General features: G+C 31.2%; 5 protein-coding genes across 5 annotated transcripts; 2 read left to right on the top strand and 3 right to left on the bottom strand.

Annotated features, from left to right (window-relative positions):
* Positions 1 to 446: 446 nt before the first annotated feature.
* Positions 447 to 11690, top strand: LOC128397715 (bromodomain-containing protein DDB_G0270170-like). The gene is made up of 7 exons (XM_053358463.1): positions 447 to 817; positions 1591 to 1689; positions 6781 to 6879; positions 8228 to 8326; positions 8404 to 8571; positions 8645 to 9101; positions 10312 to 11690. The coding sequence occupies exons 1-7, from the start codon at positions 641 to 643 to the stop codon at positions 11466 to 11468; spliced, it is 2256 nt and encodes a 751-aa protein (XP_053214438.1). The 5' UTR covers positions 447 to 640; the 3' UTR covers positions 11469 to 11690.
* A 297-nt stretch (positions 11691 to 11987) lies between these two features.
* LOC128397718 (uncharacterized) lies at positions 11988 to 13018 on the bottom strand. Its single transcript, XM_053358466.1, has one exon. It carries the CDS (start codon positions 12829 to 12831, stop codon positions 12058 to 12060), a length of 774 nt encoding a protein of 257 aa, XP_053214441.1. The 5' UTR covers positions 12832 to 13018; the 3' UTR covers positions 11988 to 12057.
* Positions 13019 to 13322: 304 nt separating this feature from the next.
* Positions 13323 to 14414, top strand: LOC128397719 (adrenodoxin-like). Its single transcript, XM_053358467.1, has 4 exons — positions 13323 to 13753; positions 13821 to 13933; positions 13997 to 14129; positions 14219 to 14414. Exons 1-4 carry the CDS (start codon positions 13599 to 13601, stop codon positions 14310 to 14312), a joined length of 495 nt encoding a protein of 164 aa, XP_053214442.1. The 5' UTR covers positions 13323 to 13598; the 3' UTR covers positions 14313 to 14414.
* Positions 14415 to 14493: 79 nt separating this feature from the next.
* LOC128397716 (BTB/POZ domain-containing protein KCTD3-like) lies at positions 14494 to 16462 on the bottom strand. Its single transcript, XM_053358464.1, has one exon. It carries the CDS (start codon positions 16333 to 16335, stop codon positions 14566 to 14568), a length of 1770 nt encoding a protein of 589 aa, XP_053214439.1. The 5' UTR covers positions 16336 to 16462; the 3' UTR covers positions 14494 to 14565.
* A 1563-nt stretch (positions 16463 to 18025) lies between these two features.
* LOC128397717 (uncharacterized) lies at positions 18026 to 19914 on the bottom strand. The gene is made up of 2 exons (XM_053358465.1): positions 19670 to 19914; positions 18026 to 19554 (listed from the first exon to the last, which is right to left on the bottom strand). Exon 2 carries the CDS (start codon positions 19500 to 19502, stop codon positions 18462 to 18464), a length of 1041 nt encoding a protein of 346 aa, XP_053214440.1. The 5' UTR covers positions 19503 to 19554; positions 19670 to 19914; the 3' UTR covers positions 18026 to 18461.
* Positions 19915 to 20747: the final 833 nt, after the last annotated feature.

Genomic DNA, 20747 nt, shown 5'->3' with positions numbered 1-20747 from the left:
ATTTACAGTTAGTAATTTATTCAATATTTACATTAACATGGACCAAGTAAATTGTGATTTTAATATTATCTTCCAATTACAATCGGATAAATGAGCGAAAGACAAAACAGTTTCAGATTATTAATGAAATTCCAGAAAAATAATGATAATCTTTTCATTATCGTTTAAATGAAAAAGTCGCAAATGAAATGAATTCATTCATGATGATTAACTGAGAAAATGCTCACAAAGAAATTAACTGAATTGGATTAGATCATTTCTTCAATTGATTATTTTCAACTACGATTAAGTTTATTGAGAGAAACTTTTTTATTCTCACTTTTTTTTCTCTCAAAATAGTAACAATTTGTAGAGACTGTAAGGGTGCGAATTCTGTTGGTGGAAAAAGAAACTAAATCGTTGGAGAGAAAAGTTGATTTTCGGGTTTTCTTTTTTTTCTTTTTCATGTTAAACTTCATTTCTGACAAAACTTGAGTAACAATCACTACTCTAAGTGTTGTGTATTTATTTTCATGATCCATCGCCTCTTTTTTGTTTACGGTGTTTCATCTGAGTGGATTATCAAGTGATTTCAATTTCGGATTAACTCATGTACCCATTTCATTGGATTAATATTTTTTAATAGTGTTTGTGCTGGAAAATGGCTGCTGGTGGTTCGGGTGAGACCCATTCACTTGCTAAATTTCAACATGATTTTGTCATGAGATGGAATCACTTATCTGGAAACACTGCTCTTCATGAGGCCGCTTGGAAAGGATATAGTCAAACGATTGAGATATTAGCTAAACACAAAGTCAATTTGAACATCAAAAACAAGGTAAGATTATTGATCATCGTCATTTGATTGTTTGTCAAGACCAAAGTAACGAAAAGTGTCCCAATGGATTATTTCAACTGACCAGTTACCATTAAGGATTCAAAGTGAATAATAATCTGATTGGTTAATCAGTTACAATTTGTTTCTTTCAAATTGGATTACATGAAAATCAGATTAATCTTAATTTTTTGAATAATTTATATACTTTAATATTGTAATCAAGTGATGATTGTAATTTTATTCCGATTAAGTCGCAACAATTATCAGAACATAATTTAAATTGACCTCATTTAAACCGTTTTATATTAATCAAGTCCGAAATTTAAAATTATCTCAAAATACTAATTAAGATACTGATAATAATAAGTTGATTGTTGACTGATTTCGAGTCATGATTTCAGTGATATGATTAAATTTTTGTTCAATCGAGCAAATTAATTTCATATCATGTTGAGTATCGATAAATTTTATCATGAATATCATATCATAATATTACGAATATCAAGTCTGATTGCAATTTGAATTAATTCAGTTACAACAATCAGATGTTTGTAATCAAATTATAATTGACAATAAATATGAACATGAGAAAAGGAACTGAATCAATTAATTTGATTTACTTGTAAATGTAAATTGCCTACGATTTAGTTGGAAGAAAAGTGTAAATTGTAATTAAATTTCAATTAGTTTCAACTCTGGGCCATAAACATGTTGATCACTTGAGGTAATCAACAATTTAATGATTATCTTTCATCTTCTTCCCATTGGACCAGAATGGTAACACAGCCCTGCACTTATCATGCCAACAAGGTCACAATCAGAGTTGCCGAAATCTACTCATCTATGGAGCCAAGCCCGATATTAAAAATAATGTAAGTACATTTGTCTCCTCCTCTTGTTCACCTTTCACCTTTTTCTAGAAACAATTTAAACTTTGCTTCATCTTTAAAGGCATTAAAATGTTATCACCATTAGTGCAATCGCTTCCTGATTAGTCTCATCTATTTAATAGCAATTAAAGTTTTCTTGACCAAGGGCAGGGAAAAGAGAGTTTTTTATCACCTCACTACCTGAAAGGGTCAAATGTGTATTCGAGCCATTATCGTGTTATATTTACCCCGGAGGATTAATGATAATTGTATAATCGTTAAAAATAATCATCAGTTGATAATTAAGAAAAAGAAATGAAAATTGAATCAAGATAAAGTTTTGTTTGTTTGTTTGCTGTTCAAAGGAAAAATGTAAACGATAATTATGATGGTGAAGATGACGAGGAAGAAGCAGAAGTGAATGCGGACACGTGTTGGCACGAATCAATGAACATGCATTCGCGTTATTACCGCGCAGTTTTAATAATAGAAAACTTAATAATAATAAACGTGCAAAAAGTCAAATGAGAAAAAAGATTCGTTCCTTTAATTAGTCTTCTTTCTGCTTTCTGTCCATTAACATTAGCATTTTGTGGATAATTTTATGAATTGACCAGTTAATTAAGGCCTTAAATTGTCTTCTCGTTTCATCATTAACGTAATTTTTTTTTCTATTTTCAATACTTATCGATTTAATTCATCTTCTATTTTATCATGACAACTTTGGACTCTTAAGAATTTACTTTTAATTAGGTTACACTAACTCTGATTAGTTAATTGTAAACATCATTGAATTTAAACTATTATCATCATGAGAACGTTGGATTACAATCAAGTCAATAACCTCAACAATTTGCCTAAAAATTCACAGAATTAGATCAAATTAATAGCTCGGTTTTTTTCTCGTTCATCTTTAACTTAAATCTCATTAAGATGTGGACTCATTCATGTGGATAAATACTTAGAAAAAAAGAGAGAGAAATAAAGATGAAGATAAAGAAAGATGATGAAACATGAAGATGATGCTCTATGTTAAGTTTCTTTGAGTTTCTGCCTTAAAACTTGAAACTTAAGTGAAAAGTCGAGGGCAAAAGTTGAGATAAAAAAGATGAAGATGAAAATGAGAGAGAGAGAGAGAGAGAGAGAGATGAAAAGGATGCGAAAGGTAGAAAATGTTTAGAGAGGTAAAACTTATGTAGAATGCAGATAAAGAGGCAGATGATAGATGAGAAGATGAGAAGATGAGGAAGAAAGATGATGATGATTATTTTGCTTCTTCTCTGTGTCTTCCCTTTGGATTAACAATTAATGAAAATTGAAACTTTTGTCTTGATGATATTTTACAAATTGAATAACGTTGCATTTAAATTGCAGTTTAATTATCAATCTGCTTTAATTGTAAACAATTTTCTAGTTTCGCAAGTTAATTAGTTTACTTTATGAAAGAGGCCAAGAAACTTGATAAGGTAATTCTGAGAATTAGTTGCGTTGACTGTTGATTCTCAAAATGAGCTTTTTACTAATAATAATAATTCAATTTTTTCTTGATTGATTAATAATTAAGATTCGCCAGTCGTTCAATTATTACATTGTACTTGACACATGGACCGTTGCGAATGAAACATTGATAAATAATGAATAGAATTTTGATAAAAATGTTCTCCTAATTTCCTTGAACTTGGAATACAATTTGAGCTCTTCATCGCTCACAAAATCTGATTCATTTAAGATCATCAGGAGATCAAGGTAACAATTAACTCTTAAAGAAAAGGAGATAATCTTAGATGTAAGATAATCTTATCCTCGAGGCTATAACAATCATATTGGCTTCTGGGATCAGTTGATTAATTGTAGCAAAGTGATAACAATCAGTTTACAACAGTTAATTTATTCCTTGCTAATCTCAACATTTTATAGATTAATTAAAAGTTAATTAATAGTATCGCTAATTATGTTATCAAGATTATCTTATAATTTCATCAGAACCAAAAACCATTTCAATTTTTTCATAAAAGATAATTTTCCATTGATAAAAATCATTGGCAACTTTTAGACTTAATCTTAATTGTTATTGATGATCTTTGAATTTGCCAACACTTAAAACTTAACAATCAACAAACTAAAGCTCATCTTCATCCTATTGGTTATCGATACGTCAAAATGTTAAGAACCAAAACATTAGGATTAATTTTAGCTAAATGAAAAACGATATTAATAGTATGGACACTGATTCGTTTTCCAGGTAAAATTTTGCTTGACTTTTACGTTGGAGACTTTGACAATGTTGATGATCCGTTTAACTAACCAGCAATTGACAGAATTGAATGTGTGTCTCCTCTGTCATTAGAATTTGTTGTCTTATGTATTCTCCACCTGTTCCATCATTTGTTTGCTTGTCTCTTTTTTCGTGTTTCCATCACTCAGATTTCATGGAATCATGATCACAATTTAAAGTGTAATTGCAACCAGAATGATTAGTAATCAAATTCACTTTCCAATGGCAGTTAAACTCATATCACATTTGCTGTTTACTTTTGCTCACAATTCAGACTTTTCCTTGTTTATCCAACTATTCAAGCTTCAGCAACATGATTTTTTTTTTGGCAACTTGACCCTGTAAATACAATGAGTTAACTACCCTGACAATGATGTTGTTGTTACTCTGACGTTGGTAATGATGAAGATAATGATGATGATGATAATGGCAATTACAATGATAATGATGACAGAAAAAAACTTGTATTGCTTTGTTGATTGTGAGAATTACTTCCAACTTTTGATAAAATATCTCAACCGTTACTCTGTTAATTTGTCCGCGTAAACAATAAGATATTAACGGTTCTAATTGAATTTTTATCTCGCTGTGCTATAATTGTTAATTACTATTCTCTAATTATTATTATTAGGATTCTGTTAGTCTCACCTTAATAGAACAATTAAACGAAACAAGTTGAATTTTTCACTCAGATAATCATCATGACGATAATCATATTGTGAGAGGAAAGATATTAACCTTGTCAAATCTAATATAATATTTCAGTTCCATTCTAAATTATAGCTTATACATTAATTCTTGGTCTTAATCTCACTGAATCCGTCATAATTAACAGTCTAATCCTTTAATTATCATTAATTGTCATTATATTCAACAGTTTTCTGTAAACTTTTCGTTCTGACTTGGTTAATTCAACAGATAAGTTTTAACAGTTATTTGATTTATCTGATGGTTTTAATTTTGATTAAAGGTGTTAGATTGATGCTTTTCATGATGATACGTGATGAAAACCACTATTATCAGCACTTATTTCATGGCTCATTTTGATGGATGCATGAGGATTTCAATGATAAGTTCTTGAACTCGTTGAATTAAATGATCAGTTTTAATCCAGACAAACAAGAAATTTGTTTCTAATATTATATCCACCAAATCTCAAGTATATTTTACGACTTGGCCATAAACTAATACAAACAAATAACAATTACACCTCAACGATAATTGTTACAACAATTAATGATCACAATTTGGTTAACGGATTGTGATTAAAATAACAACGAAAGTGTCAAATTAATTTATTAACAATTTATTTATTTGCTATTTATTAATACATGCAAATGGAATTGTGATTTATTTGAGATTTAATATTTTTCGCACCAGGAAAATTTGATTTATATTTTTAATTGCAGAAAATGAGAAAGAATCAGACTTAATTGTTATCGATAATTTACCAACAAATGAACAAAATTGAAACAGTTTTCCACTCGCAATCGCTGCAGTTACACTTTAATTGTAATAAAGTCTAACGGGTGGAGTTGACTAAATATTTGCGATGATAATAGTAAACAATCAACCGCCTGTTGATTTCTGCAAATAATTGACTGATTCATTGGGCGTGTGTTTCAGTTCTTACCAATAAAAAGCTCTAATAAGTTGATGATTCGGAATCAATGGTCACACCAGGGAAGATTAGAAAGGATAAAGAGCAAAGAGAAAGGTTGAGAAATCAGAACAATTGAAACTAACATGATGATTACAATTCTAATTCAATGATAACAATCAAATAGTACAAATTGATTCAACAATTAAAAGAGAGAACCAAATTAAGAGCTTCTCCTCGAAATGATGAAAAGCGATGATTCTGATTGAGATTCAAATATCAAGTCTCATCATCTCTTATTCACTTTCGCACTCTCATCTATAATTTATGTGCTTTTTGGGAAAAAAAGTAAGACATATAATTATATTGTCTTGGAAAATATTTCATGTTGTTTATGATTGTAATTGTTATGAAAATGAAATGAAATCATAAAACTTATAATTCAGATGAACTTTGTTTAGCTGTGAGTTTTTCCTGGGAGGTTAACATGATCATAATGAGTACTTATAACCTCGTGAGTTGATCTTGAAGATAAAGATAATTATGATTATGATTATGATTATGATGATAATTGACATTTTAATGAAGCTTAAATTGCTACTGAACAAAACATAATCATTTTTACCTTCGCAGGTCAATCAGGTCAATCCATTTCTTGGCATTAACTTTAATTTGAGCGAAAAATGTTATCTGATTGAGGCCACCCAATAGATTTAATATATTATTTCATTTGATTTCTGTTTCAATCTTAAATTATCATCATCTAAACATAATCAACATAATCTTAGTGATGATTAACTTTTATTCTGTTTCTCAATCGTGTAAATGTTAAATTAACCCTGAGGCATTTAAACTGTAATGGTCATGATGATTGTAGATGTAATGAAAAAGATCAATGAAAACAAATTATTTCTCAACTTTTTCTGATTGTGATTAACTTATCATCGTTTTCTTAATCTTAATTACTTTTGCATTGATTAGAATTTCGATAATGATGATAAATTAAATCAAGTGTTAACATTAATTGTTGGTCAAAATGATCATGAATTTTTAAACAATTAGATAAATTATCCTGATCCCACCCGTAACTTTGCAATACCATTTAAAATGATGGAGTTAAAATTTTCTCATCAATAATTACTTACTTACTATTAATATAATCTTTCCCCTGTAATTATCATTGTTAATTGTTGTCTTCTCTTAATTGTCTAATTGTTAGTATGGTGACACTCCACTTCATACCGCTGCAAGGTATGGACACGCTGGTGTGGTTCGCATTTTGATCAGCGCTTTTTGCAATGTCAATGAAGTTAATAAGGTAAGTTGTTTACTCGATTAATGATCAAGATTGATGATTGTAAATCAGTTTAATTGAAAAACCGTCACAATATTTTGACTCCAGGTAAACGAATCGACTGAAACTCAATTGATTCTGAAATAATTAAAGATCAATAATTCTGACCAATCAAATCAATCATTTAACTCCTTGAAGCAAAATATTTTCTATGTGTGAAAATAATTAGTGTTAATTGTAAACTTGTTCTTCCGATGAGTGGGTTTAAATTAGTTACTTCCAAATGAAAAGACTCATTTTTTGCTCTCAAAGTAATGATAATGATGATGGAACTGAGATTAGGATGATTCTTATTGAAGTAACATAGTATCAAGTGAATAATGGTTTTTACATTTTCTCTCATTTAATCGATGAAAATTACTATCCAAATCCGGCTCATTCTCATCATTATCTTACCTTGAGGCGATCAATCATATGTTAGCAAAACAGAATCTGATCAAATTCGTGAGCAAAATTACTGAAAAAAGGATAATAACTTATACTTATTAATAACCAGAGAAATTGATGATTAAAGACGTTGATGTTGTTCCGTGTGATGACAGGTTACAAATAACAACAAACAGCATCAGTAAAGATCAACAGGAAATCAAAATAATCTCAAGAATAGGAAGTAATCAATGAAATGGAGAAGCAAAAAACTGCGACATTTTCATATTTCATATAATGAAATCTTTCGCTAAATTTCAGACAATCTGATACTTTAATTGTCTTCCAAATGTCAATTAAAAAGTTGTAATTAAATTTGACAATTGATTGATAAGACATTCAAAAAATTCAGCTCTTCGTATTGACGTAAACGTTTCAAGCCATTGAGAGGAAAACAATAGTCCACGAATCAATCATTAAGAATCGCAATTAAGAAAAATGATAAGATCAAATTATTTGAACATTTTTTGTAAATTGATATCTTAAGATTTAAACATTTAATGAGACTCAGTTAATCCTTTGATTGTATTAAAACAATTCTACAGGTAAAGTTTAATTCAAGTGATCCGAGTGCGTAGAGTTGTTCACAGGTAAATCTGATAAGTGCGATGATTAAACTAAATCAAGATTAGATTGGTTTGATTTGAAAACATTTATGTGATTACAAACTTTTAATCGCAGATTAAAAAAACTTTTTCCAATCAAAATCATAATATCAAAGGCTTATTGTTATAAATCAGATAAGTAAACATGGTTTGGAATAGCGATTTGATTGCTAGTTAGCTCAGAAGAGATTGAAGTTTGTAGAAATCAATTCATCTTTACAATAATAATCATCATTCATGAATATAATTAGACACTTTTACTCATGATAATCATCCTTTAGAATGGAGATACAGCATTGCATATATCATCAGCCATGGGAAGAAGGAAATTAACCAGGATACTTTTGGAGACTGGATGTAACCCTGCAATTAAGAATAAGGTAAATTCATTGTAATCTTTTCCATGATAATCTTGTACTGAACTTTTTCTTTCATTTCACTTTCTCTATGTTTCCAGCAAGGAGAGACGGCGATGGACATCGCATTGAGAAAAAATTTCAAAGAAGTTCAAGAAATAATTGCTGCGATTCCGGTTAAAGATCCGCCACAATCTAAACGTCATAAGCAAAAAAATGGATCATTACAAAGCCAAGGGAGTCACCAAAGTCGAGAGGAGAGACACAAAGTATGTAATCAACAAGCAACAATCAAATTTAATTGTGTTTAATTTCCATTTCTCTCTGTATACTTCAAATCAGACAAAAACATCTTCGAAAGATCAACACAAAATACCTTATCATAGTCCTTATGGATGTCCAATGCTACCCGATTCGAAAGATTTTCCTCAACCTCGAATAAGTTCATTGCCTGCTGAACCTCTTCGTAAAGGGGAACAATATTATATCGATTTAGCGGGAAATATACGCAAAGGTCCAGTCGGCAAAGTCTACAATTGTTATTGCGTCCCTTTGATCGAAAAAGTGGAAAAGAAGTTAGAAAAGGAAAAGAAAGAATTGAAAGAAGAGATCGAAAATTGTCGAACTGATCTAAACGATAAAATATCTAGTCTTGAAAGGAAAACCAATTTTCAAATGGTTTCGATAAACGAAACAGTCAAGTCCCGATTGTCCACTGAAAGGATTCAGTGTGTTGAACGGAATCAACGAACAAATTTGAAACAAAAGTTGGATTATGAACGAAGTCAATTGCATCAAGGTAAGAAGAAAATTTAATTTCCACCATGAAAAGAAACAATAACTTTACGATTAACACAATTTAACAACTTTCAATTCTAATTAACTTACTTGAAGTTCATGATTATCAATATAATTACTATTCCATTCATAATCATAAGGATTTATATTAACACGATGAGAAAAAATGTTAATTTAATTCAGTTGTAATCAATGAGATAATCTATTGAACAAACACAAACACAGTAAGAATAAAATTAGAACTCGAGAGTTAATTGTCAATTGTCACGGCAGAGAAAAGATTTAGAGACTTAAATTTGTGAGCAACAATTAAATTGAAAATTTGAATGAATCACATGAAGATGAGCCTCTAGTGTGTTGCGAAAAGTAAATAAATGAATGTGTGAACTTGCAGTTGATTGTCTCCCAGAAACGGGATCATTAGGATCAGCGGGGTCCCCGATGTTTATCATGTTGATCATGATTATCTTGATCATAAATGAATTATACAAATTAGTGATGTCGAAATACAGTAAAGCAAATTGTTGGTGTTTCTGATTTACTGAATCAGTGATGGAATAATTTTCATAAAGTTAACTGAACTTTGCAAACACGTTGAGTGGCTTTTCCTTGAAGAGGAAGAGGAGGTGATGGTGGTGATGGAGGAGGAAGAGGTGAAAGGATAAATGAGGAAAAGATGATGAATGAAGATGAGATGCTTTTGTTTTCAGCTTAATTTTGCATCTTCTCAATTCAAGTAATTTGCAATTCAACATTTAAAGTTAAACCGATTTGATTAACTTACCTTTATGATCATAAAAGGTTAGGTAATAACAAAACCGGACTCGTTGGATTCATCTTAATATTTACATCATTCTCATTCTCATTCTCATCTTTATTTTCATCTTCATCTTCATTATCATCTTCAAATACAATATTTTAGATTTTTCTTCATATCCAGTTTGATAAATGAATATAAATTGTGTTCATATTAAGGCATGAAAATGAATTACTTTCGTTTGATGACCATCCCAATGACCATGATTATCATGAGAATTTATCTGACATAATAAACGATTCTGTTGATTATTCATATTATTTGGTTTATGGTGTTTCTTTTTCATCTTTTAATTAGTATTGTCTTTTACTTTTTCAATTACGTTGCTCATTAATATTGAACAAAAAGTTAATAATCTTCATTTACTCATTTCTTTTTATCTTAAAAATATTAGTTGAACAATTTAAAAATCAAATGAAATGTTTGTTGGAGAGCCGATTAAATCAACCGAAACCTATTCCTCGTAAATATCAACCTAATCCTAATCGTCATGTAAACAAAAGTTATCCCGATGGATTGATGACAATTCAGAGTAATCAAAATGGTCACCAAGGATCAAGTAATGGTACAATCAATAATAATGCTGTCAATTATCAATCGATAATAGTGGATGATAACAATTACTTATACGATAGACCGAAAAGTTGTTTAGGTTACAATAAAGATTGTATTTCGACCCTAACGACTTATTATATCGGTGAAAATGGTGTTACTTTGGATAAACAAATTCGTTCAAAGTCAGAGACTCATCTTGCAATAGCCCAAGGCGAAACCATTGGAACAAATGACAACAATCAACCAGGAACCAGCACAAGGAACCACAATGGCGTTTGTATCGGAACTACTCAGGCCGAAGTTTATTACGATGCAACTCACTCATGTTCAGAAGACAGTGAGGAAGAAGAACAAGTGGAAATGAGTCAGAATAATACGAGTGATGGAAACACGAATAATAGTTCTAATAACGGAGATTCTGTGAACATAAAAAAGAATTGTAATCAAAATTCAAATTCTAATGGAGTTGAAAGTGGTGATAATTGTCCAAGTGTTAAAAACATATATGATTTACCCTCGAAAAATGAATCAAAAATGTCAACTATTGAAGGAGAAATGAACCAACCAATTGAATTGAACACCGATTGTACCAATATGCCAATTAAATGTAAACCAACTCAACAATTAGCTGCATCACAATCAACGTCATCTCACTGTCCACCTGAAGAAATAGCTGTCGATCATTCAGGAGATTTAATGAAATCCCTGCGATGTAATGTTGTCCCTCGGGGCAACAACGATTATCGAAATTCACCTTTCAGTGATTCTGGTTTTAGATCAAAATATTCACCTTCACCTCGAGAGGGAACATTAAATGACACTGGACCGATTTATCCCGAATCGAAACTTGCACGAGAGCCTTTCATCTCGAAAATAGACCCACCGATCAATCTACAACCTCCGTCGATCAGCCAATTGAGCGATCGACCTCCGTTCAGACGGGAACCAATAACAACGAGGTTAAACATGGCAACACCGACTTCTAGTTTAGTTTAATTTCGTCAACTACAATCAATCAACTCAATCTAAGTCAAAAGCGGGATAACTTTTCCCATGTTTTATTCTTAAAAGAAAACTAAATTAACGTAAAATTTTCTAATTGTGTTCTGTAAATGTTTGTAAATTCATTTCTATCGATTCCATTTTGTTATATTGTTGGAATAAAATTTATTCATTCAGTCTGATCATCGAAATCGACTGTTTGTTCAATTATCGTAATTGACTAGAGTATATTCTTGATCTAACTTTACCATCAACTGTACAAATTTAGTAAAAAAAATTCTTACCTAAACTAAACCAACCTAACCTAACCTAATTCTTTCGAATCCACCCAACAGCGGGAATCGAACTGAGTTGTCGAGCTCTGGAACTCTAGACTCAGTCGAATTTGCCAAAGTTGGATGGTGAGATCGTTTATGATCTGAGCGAATTTGAATCTGCATGAGAAAAGTTATGAACTCTTCCACTCATTTTCTCAATCTTGTAGAATGGTGAATCATCATGATACCACAGGAATAAGAATTGGAAAAAGTGAAAACTTTAGTTTTTCAAAGTTTTTCTCATATCAAAAGTTTATACAAGTAAGTTAGGCAAATGCTCCGATTGGTAGGATTCTAATATTCCTTGGCATTCTTTTAAAATGAAAATGGTTAATTTTAGTTGGCCATTCGTGGTAGTTATTGATGATAAGATTTCCATCGACTTTACTTGAAAATCCAGAGTCCAAATGCTTACAAATTATCCAAGTATTTGATGTATCAATCAGGGATCGACATAGTCTATTGTTTTCAGCATCATCTTCTTCGTAGTCATAATAACTTTGGATTATCAAAACAAATTTATAGTAATGGACAAGGTTTCTAAGGCGACGATAATATTGATGAACTTGATTGATTGGCAGACCCAAGGATAGTAAACAAGAAGCATCATCAACCAGGATAATTGCTTTACTCTGATCAGAGTCTGAGGACAATTTTTCTCTAATTGTGTGCAAAGTGTTGCTCATTACAGAATCAAAAGAGACTGAACCATTCGTTTTGATTTGTTCGAAATCAGTCAGTAAATCCATAACAAGCAACTTCTCACTGTCCTTGAGAGGTTTAAGATTTAATCCAAAACTTTTCATTTGATATCGACTGATTTCATTAAAAGTTTGATTGAATAGAATGAGGAACAATTTGGTTGGCTTTTCTTCATCAATGGTTGGTTGTGTCTTGAGCAATTTCACAGTTTGATACAATAGAGAATTGAAAAGGCAAGATGAGTTTGTCAAGTCATCACTGGTCAATAATATTTGGTCCGATGTGTTACCAATTTTATCAGCATCGATTGGAATTAAATTGTCAATAGAAAGAGACATGAAACTAAATCAACTCCGAACCAAAAGAAACCAAAAGTCTGAAGAAAAGGAAAAATCAACAGATTAAAGACACAATTATTACAGACTGAGAATAATGAAACAAAAGCCAAGACCGAATTAATTAACCAAAATTAAGAACAATTAATCAAATAATCAACAAAATGTGTTGAGAAATTGAAATGATTAGTAAACATCAACAATACGAATTTGTCGCCATCTATCAAAAGAGATTCCAACTCATTCGGCTTGAGGTTAATTCAATTTCCATGAAAAATTTAAAAAAGAAAATTGATCTTCAATCGACTCGAACATTTGTCGATCAAGACAAAGATTAATTAAAAATATTTTCGATTCACTAATTAATTGGAAATAAAGAAAATGGAAATTGTAACTATACCCAGTAGACATTAAAGACTAATTAGCTGATTAGTTGATTCGTTGTCGACTAAAGCTAAAGTCGATTCTCATCAACGAACTCGACTGGCTTCAGGTTGGATTTAAATCAGTTACACATGTTTTATTTTACCATTAAATTGATTCAACAATTAAATTATCACAATTATTGGTTAATTGTTTCACTTTAATTGCTGCTTGGACTCCTAAACCTGATCTAATAATCCAACCAGAATCTTATCGTAATCATCGCCTTGGCAACATTACTTAATGATCATCAATTCAACCTTCATTTTAGTTTATTTTTAATTAATTGACTTTTTTTCTTGTTTTCTTTAACTTCTGTTTGTTATTTAGAATTAATTAATTCCAACATGTTCCACACTCTGAGCCGATCAATACGACATTTCAATAAATCAACATTGAGGCAAACAACTATGAAATTATCCAATGTTATTAATTCATCAGTTTCTTGTTTATCAACTGATGCTACAAATTCAGATGACATAAAAGACCAATCAAAACCAGAGTGAGTTAATTTAATAACTTGATTATCTTGATTACGTTCAATTGCTTTAATCTCTTTTCCATTCAAGTATTAAGGTGACATTCATCAAAGCCGGTGGTCAGAAATTAGTTGCTTATGGGAGGAAAAATGAAAATTTATTGGACGTTGTGATAAACAATCATTTGGATATTGATGGTTTTGGTAAGTTGACAATTGTGGTAACATTAATCAACTTATTTCGTCTAATTGTTCATTTCAATTCAGGTGCTTGTGAAGGAACCTTAGCTTGTTCAACGTGCCATCTAATATTTACTAAAGAGCATTTTGATTTGCTTGATAGTAAAGCGACTGATGAAGAGTTGGACATGTTGGATTTAGCTTATGGCTTGACCAATACGTAAGTTATCAAAGTGAAGGCTAATTGTTCAATTAAGTGGATAATTGTGTCAGTAAATTGATCGATTCTTTATTTTCAACGAATTTCAGATCTCGATTAGGATGCCAAGTGTATTTAAAAAAAGAACTCGATGGATTAGAAGTAGTTGTACCGGAGACTGTAAATGATGCAAGAACTTCTTGATCATTGTAACTTCTAAATAGTTAAGATTAAGACAAATTAGTTTGTTCAAATTAATAATAAACAATTACAGTTATAATTTTTCTTAATTCACCAAACGATAAATAGTGCATCTAATATAATTTTATCTTTCATCATCATTGGTCAGTTGGAGATGAGAAAGAAAATGAAAGTACAAAAAGTCTCAACAAATAATTTGAATGTTTATCGAATCGTAATGAATAAGTTAATCTTGATAATCTCGAAAAGATTTAATTTAAAGTAAGACTTGTTTTAAAAGTTCTTTTTCCGGAACCTCAATGGCCTTGGATGCTTTAGATGCCGAATCAAGAGCCCAACTCAAGTCCCATATTTGAACATTTCCATTTTCGTGTCCAGTGAAAATGTATCTTTTTGATCGGTTTACCATCGAAATGGTATCGCACTCGTGGACAAAGTAAGTTGTGATCGGAGAGCCATCGACTGAGTGTAAGCTCAATTTGCGCTCCCCGTCTGATGCCATCATCACATGGATTGTATCGGCTTGAGATCGATACATTTCTATGAATACAAGTTGATCTCCGTCACCTTGATCACCAAAAGGTCCAATTTCTAAATATCTCTTATTACAAGAAAGATCGGAGATGCTTTTGGACATTCCCCTTGTTCCCGTGCTTGTAGATGGTGACGATGAAGATGATGATTGGCAACACTCCTCTTCCATGTGTAAATCATCAATGGACAAAACTCTGAAACTTGCATGGGGAGTTGATCCTGGTTGAGTTGAAATTCTTCCTCTGAATCGAGTCATGGTCCAGGTTCTAACATGTCTTTTTGAACACATACTAATAAGATGACTTTTACTCAGCATTATACTAGAAATACCATGAAGATGAACTTTAAATGTGAGAAATAAGACTGGCCCATGACCTCCTGTTTCAGGATGTTGGATAAGAACTCGAACTGTCCCATCAGCGGTCCCATAAGCGATTTCTACCCAATTACCATCATTCTTAGGATCTTGAGTTAGATAACATGAGATGGCAGTTATTTCTTCGTTCTCTGGATCTTGATAAAGTTCATTTATTAGCAAATCTCCATCTTTCATTCGAAGAGGAAATTTCTGCATATCTATCAGATATAACGAACCAACTTTAGACCCCAACAGTAAGAAATTAGAAGCTGCCTTGTCGTAAGCAGTAATTGTTTGTCCTTTGTACTCTTTCAACCCTTGGACTAACCAATACTGACTCGTAGCATGATAAACACCGACCAAACCCTTTTGATGACTGAGGGCAACCAGTTGAGATCCAATGAAGAACAAGGTATCGACTGGATGATCATTAAGCGAATAAGGTCCAATCTCAGTTCGAACGGCTTGATGCTCTTGAAAGGAAATGCTCCAGAGTTTAATACATCTTGATTCATTTTGACAAAATCCAATTACTAATTTGCCAGAAGGAGAAGGATGGAAAACTAAACAGTTCTGATAGAGAGCAATATCATCAATTTCATTTTCAAGCTTTTCAGACTCAAAGATCTTTTGGAATCCAATCGAATCACGGAAATAATAACAAACAAGTAGATTCTTGAAACAAACAACGATAACATTATGTTGAGCTAATACTTTGATGACTCTGGCAGAATCATCGCCGCTCAAACTTGCGGGTCTACTTAAAGTCCCTTGGAAAAACACATTCCCACCACAAACATCATTGTTAACTAATTCCTGATAAGCCTTAAGTCGCTTTACCAATGGTGTTAATCCATAGAATTCCGCTTCATGAAGAAGTACGTCGATTGGGATGTTGTCCAAGTTAATCAGTTGTCGAGTTCGTAAGTAATTAAGTATAACTGTGAATATTTTGGGATCACGGTCAATGAAAAAAGCGCCCGTTGAGTCTTTAAGTGATTTAATTAACTGCTGATGATCCGATAAAAGACAAGTGAAAAATGTTTCCGGGATAGAGACTAGAGTTCTCTTGGATGTTGAGAATCGATTACCACCAACATTTAGATTCACTATTTCATCTGGTTCTGCGTTCATCGCGTTAAAAGATAATTGGTCGAAAGAAATACCGAATAAGAAGTTGATTAATTGTTCAAAAACAGAAAGAAATACACTAAACAACAATAGAGTAAGAAACAAATAAGAATGAGAAATAATTTAGCTTAATCATAACAAGAAACTTGAAACAATTTCATTTTTGTTTACATTCTGCTTATGGCGCCAACTTTGAATCTTCGAATCTTTGAATATTTGGAGTTCGCAATTGGTTGAACAATAAACGATTTGACTGAATAATCAATAAAAAGAGGTGAAAATTAAAATTTTGCAAAAAAATAAACAAAATCTAATTAAACTCCAAGAGAAATCAACTCGAATCATAAACTCGTTGTCACTCCTCAATCTTTTTCAATGTTGATTAAAAGTTTTCTCGGTGGAAAAATATTAATAGTTTGTTTCGATTGATCAATTTGATTTGTTTTCGAGTTTTATTCTAATCATCGGATATAAAACGAAAAGAGATTAACGGATTTATCCTAAAAATAGTTGCGATTATTTATTAATCATTAAATTTCACAATCTCTGGAAAATCTAAAATAGTCACTTTGTTTTTCCTTTTCGCTTACACGTGTATGCGAATCATTTTATTTTTAATTCTTTTTCTATTTTAATTCTTATAATTGATTTGCTTAATCGAGTAAACAAGTAACTATCAATCGCTCATAATCTTTTAATCGTTAGAGTGGAAACAAAGACGATTCGTATTATTGTGACCTTCGTTTCAAATGAAATCATTTGGTGAATAAACTACAAACACGATTGGCGATGATCAAGTGAGATTGTGGAAACCAAAGGGAATCCATGATTGTTGGAGGAACTTGTTTTCTTTTTAATCACAACCTAATTAGCCTGAGGTTTGTTTTGAATAATTACAGTTAAGTTAAGCTTCGATTAACTGATTGGATTATTTTTAACTCTGGTTATCTCACTAATAATTGATTGTGACTCCCTTTCTCCTACTAAATGACTTAAGTATTAACTCTTGGGTATTTAAATCCGCAGTTTAATCAACACACCAACTAATCACCATTATCACCATGTTAATATAAAGTGTCAGTGGCATCAAAATCGATGACCAATCAATTCAATTCACTTGACCACATCACAATCTATTCGGACTAATTTACTTTCCTTCAACTTTGCAACCACTAAGGTAAGTCAATTGTGTTGATTAACTAATCGTTTTAATCCCGAGATTATTTTACCTTTTCAAAAGTTGTATTTCTCATCATATTTGCATCAGCTGTTTACTCATTGCCTTATTATTTTGTGTATCTCATTTCTAGATTGATTGAATGAGATTAATCAACAATCATCGTCATCATCATACAATGAATTCCCGGTGGATCGGTTTATTTATCTTCTATTCTTACCTGGTTTTTGTTTATTCGGATTCCGAAGTGATTAACAATTCAGCTGAAAATAATAAGCTCTATTTATGTCTTCACAATTGTGCTCTTTGTGTTCGAGTTTGGGAACGTGGTCTTTACAATGGCGAAAAATGCGCTCGAAAGTGTTTAAAGTTCAAGGAAAATCCTCGAATCATTGATCCCGATTGCGAGAGCTTAAAATTATTCAACCAAAAAGCATTTCGAATAAAAAAATCTTCCGATGATGATGATTAGCATGTTAATCAAAAGTTCCTTCTTCATCTCGTCGAGTGTTACATTTAATTCAATTTGTGATAATTAACTAAACAATTTTAATTCCTTTCGTACTAATTGACTCTGATTTCTACCCCATCGATCCATCAACTCATTTATCATTATTATCAATTAATCAATCAATTGATAGATCGTTGTAACAGTTAACCACACAATATGTATATAAATGTAAATAAAAATTTATTGATTCCTTTTTGTACAAATTGTAACAATTAACGGCTTTACAATAAAGTTAATCAAATATTGAAATCATTTTCATCTCTTATTACTTTAATCATTGATAAGATACAATTAAGTTAATTTTTATATAGACAATAAAACTAATCAATTTGATGAATACAGGAACTTATATGACTTTTTATTAATGACAAGATTTAGTTGATTAAATACTAATAGTTTAATGTTATCTAATTAATCGTAAGTATTAATTGCAATTAGAGATTAGAAAAACTCCTTCCTTGACCCATGGTGATCGATATCAATTTTTTCAACCGACAATTGAGATCGATTGAGATCATCCCTGTTGAAATAGACTATTGAAGATAAGTTCTTATTACTGTTCGTATTGATATTGGCGGTCGATGATCTGATTGGATTGACGATCTGATGTTTCCGTTTGATTGCTGGTGCCAATAACAACGATATACCGATGATAACGGCGAGAGCCCCGAACGACATGAACATTGACCCAACTGATGCATTGTAACGTCTCTCGTCATTGATGATTGAATCAACTGTTTGATGCACGAGATAAGCTTCATAAGGTGTGGTTACATTTGCTTGTCTGTTAATCTTGTAGGGATTAAAACCGATTTCAATATCACGAACTGTGTAGACTAAAATACCAACAATCATGATTGTGATGCCGAATGATATTAAAGAGGTTGATATGACAATTCGAGTGGTTCTAGAGATTCGTCGACCATTAAATCCTTGATTGCGATTTAAAGTGAAAACTGGGACAACGTCAAAATCACAGCTTTGAGTTGAGAAAAGTCGAGATCCTAAATTAGTTTCTCCATTGATTAAATTACCGTTCGAAGTGTTATTGTTAACATTGTGATTACGACTTGAAGATGGTGGATAAACTTGATGATGAGAGTCAGTTGGAGATGACAGTTGATGATTTGAATGATGAAGATGACCAGTTGAAGATGAAGATGAACCAGGATGACAAAGATACTCGGTATCTGATATTGCCTTAGATTTTGATATTGGATGAGGTGAATGTGTGTGATGATTTACATGAGAATGATGTAACATTGATGATGATGGACGAGAAATCGGATGATTATGGTTCTCGTAATCATCATCATTTGGTTCATAGGCCAGATTAGCGATCCCCACCCGTTTATCTTTGTCTTCCTCTGATATCGGATAAGTGACCATTACTGTAGATGAAGGTTTCATCGTCGCTGAGTTAATTGTTGAGTCAAGGTTGGGTAATGAATGTGAACATAGATCACGATTACTACTCTCCATGATTAATTAACTAAACTAAATGATAACAATCAAGATCTTGAAACAATTGTCACTGAGTGAGATGTTCAATAAAGTAAGAGGGATAAATAATAAAGCAATTTAAAACCAATGGTCATAATGATGGTTAGATTGTTGATTACAATGGTTAATTAAAATAGTTAACATACCAATTAAATTTACTTCCATAACTGGATTCAATTGGTTGATTGTTATTGTTTCACTGACGGTTTGTTATCAACAATTAACAGTTTCACAGTTGATTTTATGTTGAAGTTTAAAACAAAAAGAGTTGATTGTAATAATAATTATATTAATAACACTAAATGATGATAGTGATTTGATTATGATTAATAACAATTAGTATTACCATTGAATGTCAAAATTAACTAGGTGAGAGTAAATTATATGCGAATCAACGGAATCTATCAATTTTATCAACTATCGAGTTCTTGATTGAAAATGATTCAGCGTTTCCCTGATTATTAATAATATCATGATAATAATCCTATTCTCAATTACGGTTTGAGTACAATTACAATTAATTGATCACTTTAATTCACTTTTATATATTTACCTTTAATACATTAAAAGAGAGTAAAAAAATTAACAAACCACCGAGGTCATTAATGTAATCATTATATTGTCATCTAAATTAAAACCTTCTTCTGCTCCGATAGTTTCAAGCCTAATTAAATTAAATATAATTTGTTTATTAGCAGCATTGAGAAATAATTATGATTAACTTTAGCAAAAGTAATTAAAGGTTAATAGAATCAATTGAGAATTAATTAACAATTTTATCAACTTTCTAAGTCGATTGATTTTGGTTTCATCTTTTGTCGTTTCATGTTTTAATTGTTTCCATTTAATAGCTTATGATTACAATCAATTGTAATCACAATTAACTCGAGGCTTGATTATTTGACCAATCTAATTGTGATCCCGGAAGGAATTGATTATTCACCTTTACGTTTGATGCTTTTTTAGTTCAACATTAATTGATTGTTGTCTGAGTCTTTGTTTACATTCAATTTAATCAATCTGGTTACATTAATTTGATTTCTGCAATAATCATCATTATCATTAAATCTGATGAGATTAGCAATAATCATCGTCAATCAATTAAACATTGAATTTAAAAATCACAAGAGAAGTGAAAAGTTTCAATTGATTAAATAATCATTGCTATTTTTATCTGCTAACCTATTAGTTTATCGCCGATTATTATCCTATTGTTGATTAATC

The sequence above is a fragment of the Panonychus citri genome, unplaced genomic scaffold (assembly GCF_014898815.1).
Source record: "Panonychus citri isolate SS breed McGregor unplaced genomic scaffold, ASM1489881v1 Contig00040, whole genome shotgun sequence".
NCBI classification, from domain to species: Eukaryota; Metazoa; Arthropoda; class Arachnida; order Trombidiformes; family Tetranychidae; genus Panonychus; species Panonychus citri.
Note: the sequence above shows the minus strand (reverse complement) of the source record. Positions and strands in the feature narration are given on the sequence as shown.